General features: G+C 42.6%; 2 protein-coding genes across 3 annotated transcripts; both read left to right on the top strand.

Moving 5' to 3' along the window:
* The first annotated feature begins 1,851 nt into the window (after nt 1-1,851).
* LOC310859702 (UPF0598 protein C8orf82 homolog) lies at nt 1,852-6,164 on the top strand. The gene is made up of 3 exons (XM_083766390.1): nt 1,852-2,144; nt 2,691-2,739; nt 4,189-6,164. The coding sequence occupies exons 1-3, from the start codon at nt 1,956-1,958 to the stop codon at nt 4,674-4,676; spliced, it is 726 nt and encodes a 241-aa protein (XP_083622516.1). The 5' UTR covers nt 1,852-1,955; the 3' UTR covers nt 4,677-6,164.
* A 251-nt stretch (nt 6,165-6,415) lies between these two features.
* On the top strand, nt 6,416-17,337 carry naprt (nicotinate phosphoribosyltransferase). 2 transcript variants are annotated; one of them, XM_083766504.1, is made up of 13 exons: nt 6,416-6,685; nt 8,155-8,282; nt 8,383-8,465; nt 8,827-8,957; nt 9,061-9,176; nt 9,531-9,727; nt 11,101-11,241; nt 12,634-12,718; nt 12,808-12,888; nt 13,015-13,117; nt 14,109-14,266; nt 14,985-15,092; nt 16,739-17,337. In XM_083766504.1, the coding sequence occupies exons 1-13, from the start codon at nt 6,439-6,441 to the stop codon at nt 16,826-16,828; spliced, it is 1,668 nt and encodes a 555-aa protein (XP_083622630.1). In that variant the 5' UTR covers nt 6,416-6,438; the 3' UTR covers nt 16,829-17,337. The 2 variants fall into 2 exon arrangements, with proteins under 2 accessions (XP_083622630.1, XP_083622629.1); XM_083766503.1 differs by having other exon boundaries at nt 14,985-15,096; nt 16,743-17,337.
* Nucleotides 17,338-18,740: the final 1,403 nt, after the last annotated feature.

The raw sequence follows: 18,740 nt of genomic DNA, 5'->3' as shown, positions 1-18,740 counted from the left end.
GCTGCTGTGAATTTTACACCTCTCCCGCTTAGCGGAGAGTGTGGTGTGGTAGAGGACATCTCCCCGAACGTGTGGGTATGTCCAGATAGTTGCCTCGCGGAGGCCTCTTTGTCCAGTGTCCATTCTGGGTCCGGAAACGGTACTTTTTGTCAGCATTGACCCCAGTAGAAGGTCTGCTGCTGTGAATTTTACACCTCTCCCGCTTAGCGGAGAGTGGGGTGTGGTAGAGGACATCTCCCCGAACGTGTGGGTATGTCCAGATAGTTGCCTCGCGGAGGCCTCTTTGTCCAGTGTCCATTCTGGGTCCGGAAACGGTACTTTTTTCAGCGTTGACCACAGTAGAAGGTCTGCTGCTGTGAATTTTACACCTCTCCCGCTTAGCGGAGAGTGGGGTGTGGTACAGGACATCTCCCCGAACGCGTGGGTATGTCCAGATAGTTGCCTCGCGGAGCCGTCTTTTGTCCAGTGTCCATTCTGGGTCCGGAAACGGTACTTTTTGTCAGCCTTGACCCCAGTAGAAGGTCTGCTGCTGTGAATTTTACACCTCTCCCGCTTAGCGGAGAGTGGGGTGTGGTAGGGGAGGATGGGGGAAGATGAACCGACGGGTAAGTTGAACCACCCCCTGTATCTTTAAAACTACACACATGAGTTGTCATGTGACCTCAAAATCAGGACACACCCACCATTTCAACCTGACTGTGAAGATGAGAGACACATGGACAAAGTGGAAAGTACATTTATACACAAAAAAGTGTTTTTTGCTGGTCAAAGTAAAAAAATAAACTTTTCTGGAATAATCATTTTTATATTAAAGCAAAAGCACCCAGGTCTAAACTTATATATCATGCATGTTGGTGATATACCAATGTATAAAACCCATGTGAATCATTTAGCTAAACATTAGCCTGGAGCATTAAGCTAGCCATGTTTTGTCAAAAAGTGGCCATGGGGCAAGTTGAACCAATTCCTTGGGGTAAATTGAGCCAATTTTCTTAATGTGAATCACCATTCATATTTTTGTATTAAGTATTAGCTACTCAAATTATACTGAATGACCTTTAATTTGGATGTTTGCAAATGTTTGCAAGTTTGCTATATTGTATTAACAATATTGCAAATATTATAAGGTTCTGAATAAAAAACTTTATTTAATTGTCTTTATATTGTTTAAATAATAAATAAACAGATAAATAAGACTATTTGCAAAAGGGAAAACTGTTATTAAATTATTTTCAATACGTGAATACATTATCTGTTCAAGTTTAAGCTCTTTACATTAAAATATCATGTGGTTCAATTTTGGATCAACTTACCCCTTACCTGGGGCAAATTGTGCCACTTTTTTTTTTTTTTTTTAAAGGTCATATTTTCATGGCCCTTTGTCATAGCTGCTTACTCATCATTTCAATTGACAGAGGACATCCTGAAATATGTGTAGATCATTAGATTTGACTGCCATCTCATTTTGCCTTGCTTCCAGGACAACTTAAGTAAAAAGTGGTTCATCTTCCCCCATCCTCCCCTATAGGACATCTCCCCGAACGCGTGGGTATGTCCAGATAGTTGCCTTGCGGAGCCGTCTTTTGTCCAGTGTCCACTTTATAAAGTCCATGCACTCCAGTGAATAGCATTTATCCATTAGATAACTTTATTATTATTATTATTATAAGGATTTAATTACTTATTCTTACACAGAAACATAATGTGTGTCTTATAGCATCATATAGCATCATTTAAATGCTTAATTTGTAGTTTTAATGTGCAAATTAAACTTTTTTTCAATACTCTAGAGGGTACTCTTATTTTGAAGAGATCGTCCACCGGAAGTCTTAAATTAGCTCACTAGAAGCGATCTATTTATTTTGTATACGCGTGTTGTTGCTCATTGAATCTCGATTACGATTCCGGATGGTTTTCAACAGGCTCTGATCTTAGTGTGGTCCAGTCATTCAGTCATGTTTTGGCCGTCGGTTTTGGCTGTCAGCAGTAGCAGAAGTGGACTAAAGGCTGTACGATTCCTTTCTAACATTAGTGTGACTGTGAACCTATCCAACTCTGTTCGGACCAATGTCACCTATATCCAGGGCCAGAGCCCCGAACCTCGCATCCGTGAATACTTCTATTACATTGATCACCAAGGACAGGTGACTGATTTTGATTGATTGATTGAAATATTTATTAACAGTTTGTAGAATTTACAGTACATTTTAAGCACAAACTCAATACAAAGACTGTTAACTGTGAGTGGACGACCCAATTAAGCATTACACTTGTTTACAACAGGGTCCACATTGTTCAATTCATCAAAACATTTAGAGACATACAAATAGACACTTCTATGTAGCTAAAGAACAGAACAGGAATTCATCATATAGGAAGCAAAAAGGGAAAAGATACATATACAGTGAGGGGAAATGGGGTGGGGGGGGGGGGGGGGGGGATTCAGATTTTACAGAGGCCAGTTTCGAATTGCAGCCATCCGTAGATGCCCTTTGAGAGCGGTTTTGAAGGAGTCAAGGGATTCACATGTCTTAATGACTGTTGGTAGGGCGTTCCACATTTTGGTGGCATAGGAGCGAAAATAATTTAGTCCCTGATGTCACACACATCTCTCACTGCACGAGTGCACAATCTTGCTAATTTGAACATGGGTTATTTTAAGTTTAACATCTTGATCATGTTCTTTACAGCTGTTCCTTGATGACACTAAAGTGAAGAATTTTGTCACTTGCTTCAAAGGTAAAACTAAGACCTCACACATCAAAATGCCACATGTTTGACTGACAACCTAATATGACATGCCCAACGATCATTTACTGTTGGGACTACTGTATGTTTACTGGAAAGCCCTTCCACCTGACATAAGCCTGTAAAACCATTAAAAAACATGATTACCTCAAGCTGACCATTTAACCCTCTTGAACAAAACATGTGTCACATGCCTTGAATTAGTTTACTCAGCTTCAAATCTAAGCATGTTTGAGCCCTAATACTGTGCAGGTTTAATATGAAGTTGTTAATAACTTATAAATGCCCATGCACTTTATAGACAAAAGCAGTGCAACAGCAGTAATAATACTGGCACCTAATACACCAAATGTATCTCAATAGATTTGATTTGAGTAAAAAGAAAATCTCTTTTGAACTTGAGAGTGTGCTTACACAGGCTGTATTCACACATTTCACAGTGTGGTTTGACAACCTGACATAACTGCACAGTGCACACTGCTGCAAAAGACTAGCAGCTAAATTCATGGACCCAGAACTACCGCGTTACAACCACAATTGTGTAACATGTACATCCCTCACTGTAATATGTGATTTTGATTAAATATGAAACCGTTTTTGTTTTGTTCTTGTTAAAATGATACTGCTGTTTGTTCAGTAACAGGGGTCTCCCCATCTCTCCAGTTCAGAGAAAATGTATGGAACTGTGTTGCATACATTTTATTTCCATAAATATATTTCCACACAACACACTGCTAGAGCCTTGTATCAAAGTTTTCCTAGGTTGTGTCATGTGTATGAGAGAAATAGATATTCCCAGATTTGGCAGGATGCATCATCATTTAGAACAGATTATATGGCCTATTTATCATCTTAAGTGTTCTAGTATTCCAATTCCATGTTAGCTCATTATTTTTGTTTCATCATTTAAATTTCACTTGTTTATCCTGTATTCTGCTGTATGATTTCTCTCTCCTGATTGAATGAAATTGGTATCCCAACCTATTCTTTTCTGTTTACTAAAGAGCTGGAGAGACAGAGAATCCCTTATTACTGAACACACACACACTCTATAGCAATAATTACTATCACAAGATAGAGCAAACACACAAGAATAACACACCTTTAAGGACACTAGTAGCCACCCTGCTCATGTTCTCTTCTCGCTCAGAACATCAAATCACACATGATGTCGGTAACAGTTTTTTCTACAGCCAGGTGACAAAACCATATGCACTGCACTTGTTGTATAATCTATTGTATATTGCATATAATGAATGACAATGTAGGCATGTTTTTGTTGTGTTTGTGATGGTGTGTCCTTTTGTTTTAACTGGGCAGAGAGAGAAGTATGGCATTGTATTAATATAGAGTAATAATAGTAATACACATGACAATACAGTTTAAGTTGAACTTGATTGACATTCAACAATAATATACACATTTTCATTGTCTTTCCAGATAAGAAGTTCCTGGTCTTCTTCTTTAACCGGTTGCGTGTCAATCAGAGTGGGAGGTACCAGGAGGACTTCCCCTTCCTGTCGCTGTGTGGGCGGGAGAGAAACTTTGTTTGCTGTGATGACCAGCCCCTGGTATTTACCCACCTGTTACAGCAGGAGCAGGGGTCTGGGGGATCCGCAGGAACACTGTCCTACTGCTGGGGAGGAGAAGGGCTGTCAGTGCCATTCCGCCCAGAGGCCCTCTACATGCACCCGGCCAGTGGACGGGTGTACCACCCCTGCTCAGAGCGGCAGGGGGGTGTGGGCCTGGTGAGGTCAGCCCTAGCAATCGAGTTCAGCTCTTCCTTCATTTACCCTCCGGATCAGAGCCAATCGGGGCAGCCAACACACTTCCTATGGGGAGAGCAACAGCTCACACTAACCAATGAGCTTGCAAGTTTCTTCCCCAGGGAAGAGGACGACTGGGGGGGAGAGGGAGGTACAGGCTAATGTGGCAGGTGGAAGGTAGCGGTACTTTAATTTGAAAATAAACTTTAAATGTATGGATCAATGTAAACACACTGCTAGAGCCTTGTATCATATTTTTGCTGGGTTGTGATTATTGTGAGAGAAATATATATATATTATTCACAGATTTGGAATGATGCATCATTTAGAACACCTAGTAAAAAATAATTAATAATAAATGTGATGTGACAGCACTTTTCAGTTGAGCTGTCCTTTCATGTCGATAGAAAGGATGGTGAAATACATTGAATCTTCAGATATGAAGTCCTGCAAGTGTTGCAAGTTATACATACAACAGGAGATGGATTCAAATCCTGTCCAGAATAATAAAAATCACACCCATGTGAAGTGAGGGGCGCTCTTATCACTGTACATCATCATGACATAACATGTTCCTGTTTGTATGTAGTATTTTATGTTGTCTATTTTAACTGGACCTGAGTCTGAATTAATAAAGTTGATTTATTGATTGATTGATAGGAGGGGCTAGCACCCCTCAAAAATACACTATGGATCTATCCTATATCAGTGATGCAAATGGCCTGCATCCTTAGACTCACTAAATTGAGAAAGGACGCAATCCACCCTCCGGGGGTCCTGGCTCCTGGGATGCAATACTGTACTGTACTCTAATGTCATTGAAGTTGGACTCATAACATTTCCCTGGGACCCATCTAAAAGACCACCCCTGGGTCCCGGGACGCATTACACTGAAAACCTATTTACATCACTGCTATCATGGAGCCATATTTGTGAACTGAAATGTTTTGGGGGAAATGTTACAGTGGTTCCCCACCTAGTCTGGATCAGGGCTCTTTGAAAATATTGAAAGTGTTTGTGGCACTGGCCCACCCATCTGACCACTTGAGATGGTCAGATGTTGTGCCGCATGAATGGATCAATGGAGCTAACATCCCCCCCCTAAGTTTTAAAGAATTTCCCCGCCCATTCGTTTAAGAATATTGTTATTAAAATCTTTTTTGCCAATTATTGGGTGCCCAGTGCCCACTGGCAATATCCTCATGGAAAGAGAAGGGAACCCGCACACTCATATGCTCCAAAAGATGATATCCTCATGGCCCACAGGCCCACCCACCACAGGTTGGGAATCGCAGTGCAGGTAGACCGGTTGGGAGAAGGATCTCAAGCTCAACCTGCAGGGGCCTACTATGACAATGACCATCCTGTGATTCCTGTCAATGAAGATGGCCACCTCAAGTATGAAGAAGTCTAGTTCAGCTGCCTGTATAGGTCTATATAGGCCTACTTCGTCATATAAACAATTTAGTCATTTTTGTAGTTTCTCAACTAGCTCAGATAGCTGGCTGCTGTGCTGGAGTTCACATGATTTCAATACTGGTGTAGGCTATGTAAGTGGATGTTTTCCCCCGTGGAATTGTTGGAATACTAAAAATATATTAAAAGTTTTTCAAAAACATTGATGAAGTTGTAGTTAGTTTAACCCATATAACCTACCCCTGTTAAAGGCCGTTTCATAAATGTGTCTTCATCAATAGCATGCATGACCGCGTCCCATCAGAAATACAGCATCCAGTCAGTGTTAAACTGGAATGACCCGCAACGATTTGTAATTGTATTCCATTTCCTAGGTTATCATTGACGCATTTGACCTGTTACACTATAGTCTTTGGAATGTCACCAGTAGACGTCCAAAGGGGCGCCTGGAAAAACTGCAAGTCCCAGAGATCTCGGCAGTCGGCACTAGTTCAACTTGGACGGGAACATGGCAGCGCCGTCCAGGGAAGCATGTGAGACCATGGAGCGGTCCATCAGGGACCGGGTCCCTCCGCTACTGACGGACCTGTACCAGTTCACCATGGCATATGCCTACTGGCGAGCTGCCAGACACAACGAGCCGGCTGTGTTCGAGTTGTTCTTCAGGGATAACCCGTTTGACGGCGGCTTCTCTCTGTTCTCCGGACTGCACGACTGTCTCCTGTTCGTGCGGACCTTCAGATTAACACATGAAGGTGAGGGCTTTGCTTTCACTGCCCACGATCCACATGAGATAATAAATTATAAGGTAGATTCATCAACGGAAGTATTTTTTTTTTAAACGATTTAACGTAGCCTATATTATATTCCTCCATGAAGTCCAATAGCAGTAGCCTATAGCACACTTGTCGCATGCATGATAGTGTACTGTACATGTTGCGCAAGAAGTTTGCGTTCAACCTCAGGGACATTCTATGAATATCTCAGAGACTGTTTGGTAATGTCATGAACTTTACACTTTACAGTGAGTCACTGCTGAACTGCACTCAGTGCACTGGATGACGGACGACTCTTGAGTCTTAACTCGGTGTCATCATCACCCACAGACGCTCTGTTTATATTTTGTAATTAGTAGAATACTTTGAGTGAATTGACAGATAACAAGTCTATATGTTCCCACTGTCTGTACCCATGTTTTTAGCGTGTGCTATTTCATGCGATTTAGTCTATCTATATAAGTAAAAGGTAAACAGTGAATTTCCTCATTACACTGTAATGTGGAAATTCAACAATGTTGCCACCTCGGCCACATTTGACTCATAAGCCGCCATATATTGTATTAGTAGGCTACTACTAGTGCTTTAGTCTGTTCAAAGACAGGAATTTAGCAACTCATGAAGCCAACCCAACATCACATTGTAAGCTTATTCTGGTAAAGTAGGCCTAATCATAGCCATTTTGTAACTACATACATACTATACTGTGTAGACCATGGTGAATTTGACTTGAGGTGATGTGCGTGTATTATTTGTACCTTTAACAATATAGCAATAGCCCTATAACAAAGTCAAATATGGCCTCAAATTATGTCATTTCATCTGCGTCATGTCTTCAGACACTGCCCACTAGCCAAAGAAAATTGTGTTTTCCAACTCAGTCTTTCCTGGTCTAATGAGATTAGGTGCACATTATTAGTTTTCAACTCTCTTTCTATTAAATGTGTGTACTCACTCAGGCCTCTGTGGACCGTGTGTGTGAGTGTGTGTGTGTGTGTGTGTATGTGCGCGTGTGCAAACTGCATGTGTGTGACAGATGCACGTGTTTGTAACTTTGTGAGTGCATGTGTGTGGTGGGGTTGTGTGACACGTGAGTTTGTGATCGGCAATCTTTGCTAAGCCGGTGGTTTGTACCAGCTGGTTTGTAATGTATGTGATTTATGATGCAAAAGTGCTGTGAGTGTATTGTGGGTGGCAGTGGCTCAGGATTCATATAGAGCGTTCGTCTTCCCCTGGCTCCTCCTGACTGTGTGTCCTTGTGTCCTTGAGTAAGACACTGAACTCCTAACTGCTCCTGAAGAGCAGGTTCGCACATGCGCCATTGGCTTGTGAGGGTAGATTGTGAACTGATGTACAAACATTGTAAAGTACTTTGAAGGCTGACGGGTCGGAAAGACCATAATGTGTCCTGGTTGCCCTGTCTGTTGGGTAAATCTGTCTCCATTCAGATGTGGAGTATCTGCGTTCGGTCCTGCCCCCTGCCACTGACCCTGCCTTCTTCACATTCCTGCGAGGCCTGGACTGTTCTGGGGTCACAATCCGATCCGTCCCTGAGGGAACCGTGGTGTTTGCTAGGGTGAGCTGCAGGGCTGGCATCATGGGTCATGCAGTGTGGTGTCAAAAGGTCACAGGCTGGTCACAGGTCCGATCTGTTATGTTTGTGTGATCTCATGCAGGTGCCTCTGATAGAAGTGGCAGGTCCTCTGGCGGTGGTTCAGCTGTTGGAAACCAGCCTGCTGTGTCTGGTCAACTATGCCAGGTTTGCACACAGATAATTTTACAGGTTATTGTATAAACAGTTTCTATCTGTATTAGGTACATCCGATCACACACATACTGTATCCCCTCTCTCACTCTGTCCATCCTCTCTATACTGTATCTCTCTTTCTCTATTTGGAAAAGATTTAAGCACATCCCACACTTTTTCCTGCAATCAACTCACTGTTTTAATGCTTCCAAAAACATGTTTTATTAGAGGAAGATGAAACTTTAAGCAAACATGGTCACCTAACCACATCTTAATCTCTTTCTTTCACTCTCACCCTTCCTCTTGCTCCCTCTCAATCTTCACCCCCTCTCTGCTTTTCTGTCATTCTCTGTTGCTTTTCCTTTTCTTTTAGCCTGGTGTGCAGCAATGCCGCCCGCTTCCGCCTGGCAGCGGGCCCCAGGAGAAAGCTGCTGGAGATGGGGCTCCGGAGAGCTCAGGGCCCAGATGGCGGCCTCACCGCTTCACGTTACACACACATTGGAGGTGAACAAGACACAGCCACACTTGGCCATATTCATACCCATACATACATACATAAATACAGTATATGTATACTTATAGGCTGCCACTGTAATCTGTCCTCCAGGTTTCGATCTCACCAGTAACGTTCAGGCCGGTTTCCTGTTTGGGATTCCCGTAGCAGGCACCATGGCACATTCCTTTGTCACTTCCTTCTCTTCCTTGGAAGAAGTTTGGCCACAGGTGATTCTCTTGTCCCCTCCTCGATCGTCTGCAAATGTCCGAAATGAGTATCGACTGCTGCGTACAGTCAAGCTTTATTCTCAAATTATTCAAACGACACAACACCAAGTAATGTATGGTTAAGAATATGAACCCTAGCATCCCTATTCTGGGAAAATAGCCGGTCTACAGGCTCACAAACCCTTGTGTTGTGAGCTTGTAGATCAGCTACTGTATTTTAGACGAGATGTAGAGTAATAAAAGGAGGGAGCCTGCCCTATTATAGACCTCTGGGGGACTCTGGTCAATCAAGCATTTAGAATTTATGTTTAAGATGATTTCTAGTTCTACTTTTCCCTTTGTCGAACCGATCAGACTTTGGTGGCGGCAAAGGGAGGCTCGGACCCAGTCGACCTCATCTCACTGACCAAGGGCTGGCTGGGTCGCGTGTGCAAGCTGCTGGGGGCGGAGCACGGGAAGATCCGTGAGGGCGAGCTGGCTGCCTTCCTGTCCTACGCTATCGCCTATCCACACAACTTCCTGCCCGTCATTGATAGCTACAGCGTCAGTTGGTAATCATGCACATGCTTACGACTGAATTAATAGCTTTATAATTATAAGCTGTTGCAAGTTTACAAACCGTGTAACCGTGTTTTCTAGAATGATGGGACTTGTCATGGTGCTGTTAGTACAATAAAGATGATGAGGAGATACTGTAACTAATGACTACATCAGAAATGACAGTGGTTATTGAGGGGGTTCCAAAAGTCCCCAGCAAAATTATTATATAATAATTATTATGAACAATTGAACAGTTTAACAATGAACCATTTGAACCCTATTTTTTACTTGACCTCATCACAAATAGCGAAAATGTCCAATCTGTAAGGTGACAGCGCATTTTGATCTTGCTATTTTCACTTAAAAAAAACAAATGTTGCATAAATATAATACATGACCAAAATAGGGGGTTAATTTCACAATTATTTCACCCAATGAGACGATGATAGATTTCACTGCCTCCACCTACAGTATGGACAGTTGTAAAATGTTGTACTTCTAACAAGACGCATGATCTTCTCTCTTTGGGGGTCTGCACTCTACAGCCTAATACCTTGACACGGGTGCTGCGCCAGGACTGGGCCCACCCATTACCAGCTCTAGCCCGATTTTGAAACCCTGCCTTGCCTTGTTGCCCACCCTGTCCATTTCCTGTCTTGTGTGCCAATAATAGTCTGCCCCACATGGTGCCGTCAAGTGAATTGTCCGCTCTCAGAGAGTGCTGCCACTGTGATTAATGGGCCATTACATAACAATAGAATGCTGGGCATTAATTCACCTCCTTAACAACACTTTCACTTCAGTCTATAGAAGCTTAGCTACACAAACATAATCCAAAGAGACACAAGACATTATTTCTTATTATTACAGAATGATGTGTTGAATGTTTGTTCTTGCTCTTGGACAGTTTGTCTGTTGTTGCTATTATTAATGTTAATGTTAAAATAGGGCAAAACAGTATTTTGCCCTATTTTGGGTATTCGCCTGCTCTGATGTCTGATGAGCACCAGTGCACTCTTTCAGGCGTACTAATAATGTGTGTAATCCATGCTCACTCATGTTTGAGAACCACAGTTCTAAAAACTGCCCAAAAGCCAACACTCTAAAATGTATAAGCATCACCATTGACATCAAGTCATTAGCCTGTGTAGCAACTAGCAAGTAATAGAGAGATATAATGGTTTCCCAGTTGAAGGCTGTGTACTACAGGCTTGATTTATGTACTAGTCTAGTACTCTTTCTACAAAGCTCAGGTAAAGTTTCCAACATTGCTCTACTTTCATATAACAAATAATTTGGGAAAGACCTGAGTCCAAAATTAGACAATGACAACATGTTCCATTCCTAGTTAAATGAATGACTGTGTTTCTAACTGACCCTGCAGTAGTGGCCTGCTGAACTTCTGTGCAGTGGCCCTGGCCCTGTTTGAGCTCGGCTACTGCCCCCTGGGAGTCCGTTTGGATAGCGGGGACCTCTGCAGGCAGTCGGTGGACGTACGGAATGCCTTCAAACTATGCGGCGAGCAGTGAGTAAGGGTTTTGAAAATGTTAAAAAAATGAAAACATAAATGTTTTTTTATAATTTTTTATCTCACGGTTTTGCAACCCATTTTTTTACCCAGTGTCTAATGTAATCCTGGGCGCTACACTTTTTCTGCCAACCTGGCTGGGCAGCGGACTGACCTCATGCTTCCTTCTATACTGTACCTGAGTAGTCCAAGCTGCTTCTTTTCACCTGACATGGGAGAGTTTCTCCGGCCGGACGTAGCATGTGGAAGGAACCAGTTCCTTTCTCCTCCATTAGGCCGGGGTGGTTGACCATGGGGAGGTAGTATAGTTTAGAGACCAGGATTACTGCATGTTTTTTGTGAGGGTACCTACCCTAGGGGACAAGGGGAGAACATGCAAACTCCACACAGAAAGGCCCTTTCGCCAACCCCGCCTCGGGTATGGGCACTGATGACGTGGAAGAGAGAACCTTCTAGCTGTGAGGCGACAGCACTACCGACTGTGCCACCGTGCCCCCAAAAACATAAATGTATAGAAAATTCAATTGCAGAAGGACCTAAGCTCACGATGTGTTGTAATGTGATGCGTTGTGAACTTATTAATATGTTATATTCGCTATTCATTATACAAGTAACATTATACTGATGTGATGTATAAAAAAGGTCAACAACGCCTGTACTGTCTAAGAAAAAGTTCAATGTCGACAAGACTCTGATGAAACTGTTTTACAGTGCCTACATCGAGTCCGTCATTTATTTCTCGATTATCTGTTGGTATGGTAATCTCTGCATCAGAGATAAGAATTCCCTAGGGAAATTTGTAAAAGTGGCCTCTAAAATAATTGGCTCACAAATGAACAGCCTAGACCAGATCTTTAAGAAACCGGTGCTTAACAAAGCCCTGTGTATCCGATCTGATGCTGCTCACCCACTACACGGAGAGTACATCCTTCTCCCATCTGGCCTTCGCTTGCGAGCCCCCTGTGCCACAAAAAACAGGCACAAACATTCCTTTGTCCCTGTCTCTATTTGCACACTAAATGCTGCTGTGGGTAGATCTAGGAGTTAACTTACGATAATCACTTTTTACTGTATTAGTCTCGTGCCTATGTCTATGCACATGCACTTTTATGACCTCTCGCATAGCATTTTAACGCCTGCACTTTAATGGTTTATGTGTACCTTGTACTTTGGTATCTGCTATGTGAACTGTTTGTTTATTTGTACTGTTTCATTGTTTAATGTACTGTCTATACTGCAACCCAATTTGCCCTTCGGGGACACTAAATTAACTTGAACCTTGAACCTTGAACCAAGTACATATGACTGAAGTGGTTAATGCCTGCCAGAGATTTACTAATATAGGCTACAGTATTCCACCTGGTATCATATTTCCCCCCAATCCCACAGATTTTCCATCTCAGATTTCCCATCACTGACAATCGTTGGCACCAATAACATCTCAGAGCAAACTATGATAGAACTCAACAAGAAGGTAAGAGACAGGAACATCATTTGTGTTTGCGAAGCCTGGTCTTACCCGTTTCACTTTCCTTGATATGTCTTGTCTTGCCCGTGTTTCAGGAGAATGAGATTGACGTGGTCGGCGTGGGAACACACCTGGTCACTTGCACGAGACAGCCTTCACTTGGTTGTGTCTACAAAGTAATGCTTTTAAATTAATACGCAAGAACATATGTGTTTCAGTCCACAATCCATACTCCGTACTCTTATGTTTGTATGGCCTCTGTCCCCCTCTATCCCGTGCGTGCGTGCATGCGTGCGTGTTAGTTGGTGGAGGTGAGAGGCAGCCCCAGGATGAAGTTCAGTGAGGACACAGAGAAGAGCACCGTTCCTGGGAGGAAATCTGTCTACCGCCTGCTAGACACTGAGGGTGAGAGTTAATTTTCACTGCCTGGTTTACTAACTGTCTCTCTTCAATAATTTGTCTATAATAGTGATCCAGGGCTCTCCCAGAGTTAGTGTCGAAGTGTCCTTGAGCAAGACGCTGAACCCCTAATTGCTCCCAATGTGCAGGTTGGTGCCTTAAAGTTACTTGCGCAAGCAGAGCGTGCAATTAATGTTGTTTGTCCGGTGCTCCGATGCGTATGTCCTGTGGCTGTGTATGACGTAATGATTAATTTGTGCTTGATATGGCATTGGTTTCAGATTACATACATGTATACATAGGGGCATTACCTTTAATCCACCCGAAACATCATCATTATTAAGTCACCATCTAGAGCCAGTTATACCCTGACATTGGTACATATCTTCATTACGTCAAACGCAGCCACGGCATACGCATAAAACTATTGTGCAACGTGCAAGTAGGCACTCGACAGAGTGCAGTTCTAGTTACTAGTGGTTTTTATGCTCAGAATGGCATAAAGTGCCATGTTTAGAGCCTATTAAAACATTAATCCGAGCTCGCGCTGGCGATCGTCCACCACCTAGAGCCCTCGCTAGACTACAGATGTGGACTACATCACTTCCGGCTCGGGCGGAAGTGGCTCTTCCTCTCTGCTTATTTTGCGCATTTCTCTGGCACTGGCCTCACGATCCTGCCTAAATGGCTGGGCAGGATTGTGAATAAAGAAATAAAAAAACAGGCAAAAGCACTGCTCTGAAATGTGCTCATTTGGTCAAATTTTGTGGTTTGGTTTCCAATTAGTCCCTTTTTCCTACCCTCCATAAATCTATTATTTGACTAATGTTACGGATTCACTAAAAATAAAGGAAAAACAGCGCCCTCTTTTCGTTTTGACAGAATCTGTCTCAAGAGACGAACCAATTAATAACTCTTATACTCGCTTCACTTTTTCCCTGTGTCCTTCTGTCCCTCTCTCTCTTTTTCTCTGCTCCATCATTTTATTTTTCTGCAGGCCATCCATTCCTGGACCTGCTGTGCCTGGCAGAGGAGCCTGTTCCCAAAGCAGGCGTCACAATGAGCTGTTTCCCCCTGGGACGGGATGACACTCGTCAGTCAGTCACTCCAGCTCAGGTCACCTGTCTGCGCAAAGATGTTTTTATCAAAGGACAGGTGAGGGGTGAAACGGACACAGAAACATATTATTGACTGTTGTCATTACACACTGTCACTGTTAGATTTTCACAGACATATTAAAGTTATGGCTATATGGAGATGAGTGGAACAGGCCTATTGCCAGTACATACAAGAATGGTAGTTAACTACATTATTACATACTACACATATTACTAGTACTTTTTTTTTTTATCCACAGGAGTGGAAAAAGTACATTATGAATTAACTACCGTTATTTAGCACCAACGTGAAAATAGCAGATCTACCAGCTCACAACGAGATGCGTTTCACTATTTGAACTATTGTTGATATTTTTTTAAGATTTCTGGAAAATCCCTAATGTTTTGAGAAAATTTCAACATTTTAATACAAAGCCTCGAAGCCTGAGGAATGTCTCATGAGCAAAACATTGCTCTCCTTAATAAATAATTATCTTGATCCAGCAAGTTGCAGTGCGTGTGTCTATTCTCTCCTACATATAGGCTACTGCCTTATCACATACGCACCTGCTTGGAAAGGAACTGGGTGTATGCAAGTCTCTTCTTCACAAACATTTTATTACATCAATGCATTAATATATAAGAAAAGGAAAGCATGTTCTTTTGAATACTTAAGTACTTTTTTTAAAGAAGTAAGCCAGTACTTTCACCGGTACTTTGTATATAATTGAATATTGCAAACTGTTGTATGTATGTTGTACTTTACTACGTTCTAGATCACACACCCTCTATGCAGTGCTGCTGAAACTAGGGAGAAAGTCCAGAGTTCCCTTCAGAACCTGAATCCTCGACACAAGAGACTGCAGGATCCAGACTCTTACACAGTGAGTTTCTCTTTCACACACAACTGCACTGATCTGCGTGAAACGTTGCATGCACACTCCCTAGAGGCCAAGGAAAAACCTTTGACCTGCATCTTTCACATCTTTTATAGCACCACCAGGAGTCTGACTTTTGTGAAACACATTTCAGTCAGATAACTCGCGAATAGATTGAACAAATACTGTATTTATTATAGAATTTTATTTTGGCGTTCGGCTCTGCTAAATTATTTCTCCCGTCTCGGCACAATTATGCAACCATCATTAACCAGAGCAGGGAGATAGATATACAACTAGAAAAAGTGCCCTTCTGGGCACAGGTCTCCACCAGGATAGGAATGTAGGACATTGCAGCTTGCCTTCATCTGGTGGTTGGATAAAAGGGCAACAAAAGTAAACTAGTGGGTTATGTGGGTGCACAATTTCACGGAAATCACGCGATGTGTTCATGATTTGCAGCATTTTGTTTGAAACTGAGCACTCCTGTGAACTTTGGAAGCCAATCTTAACCAATCAGGATGGAGTCTGAGAAATCTGAAAGACCGGTTTCGTTGAATGGCTCTAGAGAGACTGTGTACCAATTTGCGTGATGTTTGGACAAAATCTGTAGGTGTACTGTGCAAAAACTTGTTTTGCACAAAGCGGCCTCCTGGTGGCGCTATAACAGGCCGTTCTGGAAAGTTTGGGGCAGAGGTTCATCGTTGGCATCCAGGGAGTGTGTGTGCAAAATTTGGCATCGACCGGGTTAACGGTGGCCGAGATTAGCTGCTCACGGACACACACACACACACACACACACGGACGGACACACGGACGGACGGACGGACGGACGGACGGACGGACGGACGGACGGACGGACGGACGGAGTGCAAAACATACTCTCCCCCCATGCCTTCGGCCTGGTGGAGACAATAACAACCCCCCATGGGGAACAGAAATAGCAGAGCCCACAGCCCACCGGTGGTGTTGGGGTGGCGGTGGGAGCAAACAGCGCATAACAACAACCAGGAACACAGAAGGAAGGCAGAAATAATTCATGTAAGTCTTAAATAGGTGAGCTTAAATACCCTGCCCAATTGACATGTGGGTCTTGCACCCACATAGTAATGCAGCGTATTAACTCTTCGAGTATACTGTATCTGACTGAAGTAACTCCTCCAGATTCTGTCCAAAGATCCTGCAAATAGGTACACAGTATCTCTATAGTCATGTGATCAAGACGAATCTGTCCGATATTTCATATTCCATCCTAATTGGCTATCATTGGCTTCCAAAGTTTGCAGGATTGACCCGTTTTGAATAAAAAGCCTCAAATCATGAACACAGCGTGCAATTTACGTGACATTTTTCACACACTTTCCTACTAGGCCGAGGCAAAAATCCCACCCCTTTCACCTGTTCAGGTGCAACAGGTGCATTTTTGCAACATTATTTGGAACAAAATGCCACAAATCATAAATTTGAACAAAATTGCCATCAAAGGCATAAGAAGAAATAGCACCATTTTCACATTGGCCTATTATAGCGCCACCAGGAGGTGTAAGAATAACCTGACCTGGACTGGTGGTGGAGACCTGTGCTCCGAGGAGCACTTTTTCAAGTTTGAAATTAAATAAAGGGATATTTTGTCTTTCCTATCTTTCCACTAGGTAGCAGTGTCAGAGAATCTTCATAACCTGATCAAGGCCATCCGGGGAGGCAGCTGCAACAACAGCAGCAACTTTCTACTGGCCAACTGAAAGAGACTGTCTTTTTAAACATGGTTAATTATATTGTCATCACTGAAGTTCATGCCATTGAGTGGCCACTTTTATTCATGCATTTCTTTTAATCAGCTTGAAGAGCTGATCATGTATCAGGAAGCTCATACATCAACACTTCTCAACACCTTTTGACCATTGGCTATTTGAGACTTTCCCTACACACACACACACACACACACACACACACACACACACACACACAAGCTGATAAAATATGACTTCAGTCATTTCTTGTTTATTTTCTTTGTTTGTATATATGAATGGCCTTGTGCATTAAACATCTCTAGCCCTGTCTGTATTAAACCGTATTACTGCCATATTCTAGCCTTTGAGCTGCACAGCATATTACTGTACACAGCTACAGTAAAACCAAGTGCACCAATACCTCTGGCTGGCTAACTAAAGAGGAGTAACTATACAATATGTGGTGAAACGAAAAGAAGCATGGGACAAAAAAAATAAAAGATATTTAAAGCATTATTTTACATTTGCCTTTATGGGATTGATTTATAGATTGATTCACATACATAGCCTACACATATACATACACATTATGTAACCTATATAGGTTACCACATGGTGCATTATATATACACGAGTAAAATTCAATAGCTTTTACTCCCTAGTTCCTACACCGGAAAGGAATGTACGTAAGCAGGCAGGCAGGCAGTCGTATTGCTATCAAGTGACCTTCAACCCTTGCTTCTTTGAGGCAGGACAAGTCACTTCAACCTTACCTAATAACTATAAATTGAGTATCAACAGTGTTATATAACTTATATTGTTGGCTGCCAAAGAAAAGTATATTTTTGTTGGAACATCACATCATCATGTGCAGGGGTCATAATGATTGTTATGTTTGTGACCAATCTTGCACACTGCCTTAACCATTGTTACACCACATAATAGATAGATTTGGATTGTGATGTCTGCAGTTTATGGGTTTGTTGGCAGTAACTTAGTTGTGTTGTTAAGTCATACAACACATCTTGTTGTTCTTGTCTGTCACTTTCCATTACGTGAGTGTTTTTGTAATTGAAAGCAGTCTTAAGTCTGCATTTAGTTTCAAGTTGATGGCACTAAAAATAAACTAGATAAGTCTGAATAATGCTAGAGGCAACACCCTTTTGTGTTGTTCACTCTTGGCGAAACGTCTGTGTGTGTGTGTGTGTGTGTGTGTTCGCGAGATAGTATTCACGATTTGATGAATTGTATTGTAATTTCACTACAATGTGTGTGTGTGTTATTAAAAGGCTCTTTCTATTTCACCTCAACTCTGTTGAGGAACAGCTGACCCTCTATCGGAGAGTCTATCCCACGCAACGCCCCCACCCCTGGCTGTACTCCTCCTCCCAAGGAGGACACTGGGATGGGTTTCCTAGAATTGTGATTGGCTGTGGGTTGGCCAGTAGTAGCTACAGCGCAGAGACACCCAGCCAGATGAAAATAGCCGACCTACAAGCTCACAACACGTCGCAGATGCAACGTGTTGTGAGCTTGTAGGTCGGCTATTTTCCATGCGCGACACCGGCATGCAACGTAACATAAATTAGGACATATGGAGCTGATTAGCCATAGCAAGGCTGTGATGTCATCCGTGACTGCTTTCTATCACTCCAGCACATAAGCTCAAAAGTGTTGACTTGGGTCATCGTGTTGTTAACCACTTATAAACCATTTTGACTTAAGCACTATGTGACCCATATCTATTATATATTAGAGAACTTGTACCCAACACATGGCAAGAAACCCAAAGCCACAACAGCTACGTCGCTATTGCAACACCCACAACACCATCTTACACACTACACCCATACACACTCACACGGCAGTGACGTCACACACTTACCTTCGCAGTGTGCGGGACCTATCTCCATTCTCCTCCTAT

The sequence above is a fragment of the Protomyctophum parallelum genome (assembly GCF_964188405.1).
Source record: "Protomyctophum parallelum genome assembly, chromosome: 6".
In the NCBI taxonomy this organism is placed as follows: Eukaryota; Metazoa; Chordata; class Actinopteri; order Myctophiformes; family Myctophidae; genus Protomyctophum; species Protomyctophum parallelum.
The sequence above is the reverse complement of the archived record's forward strand: the minus strand, read 5'-3'. Positions and strand labels throughout refer to the sequence as shown.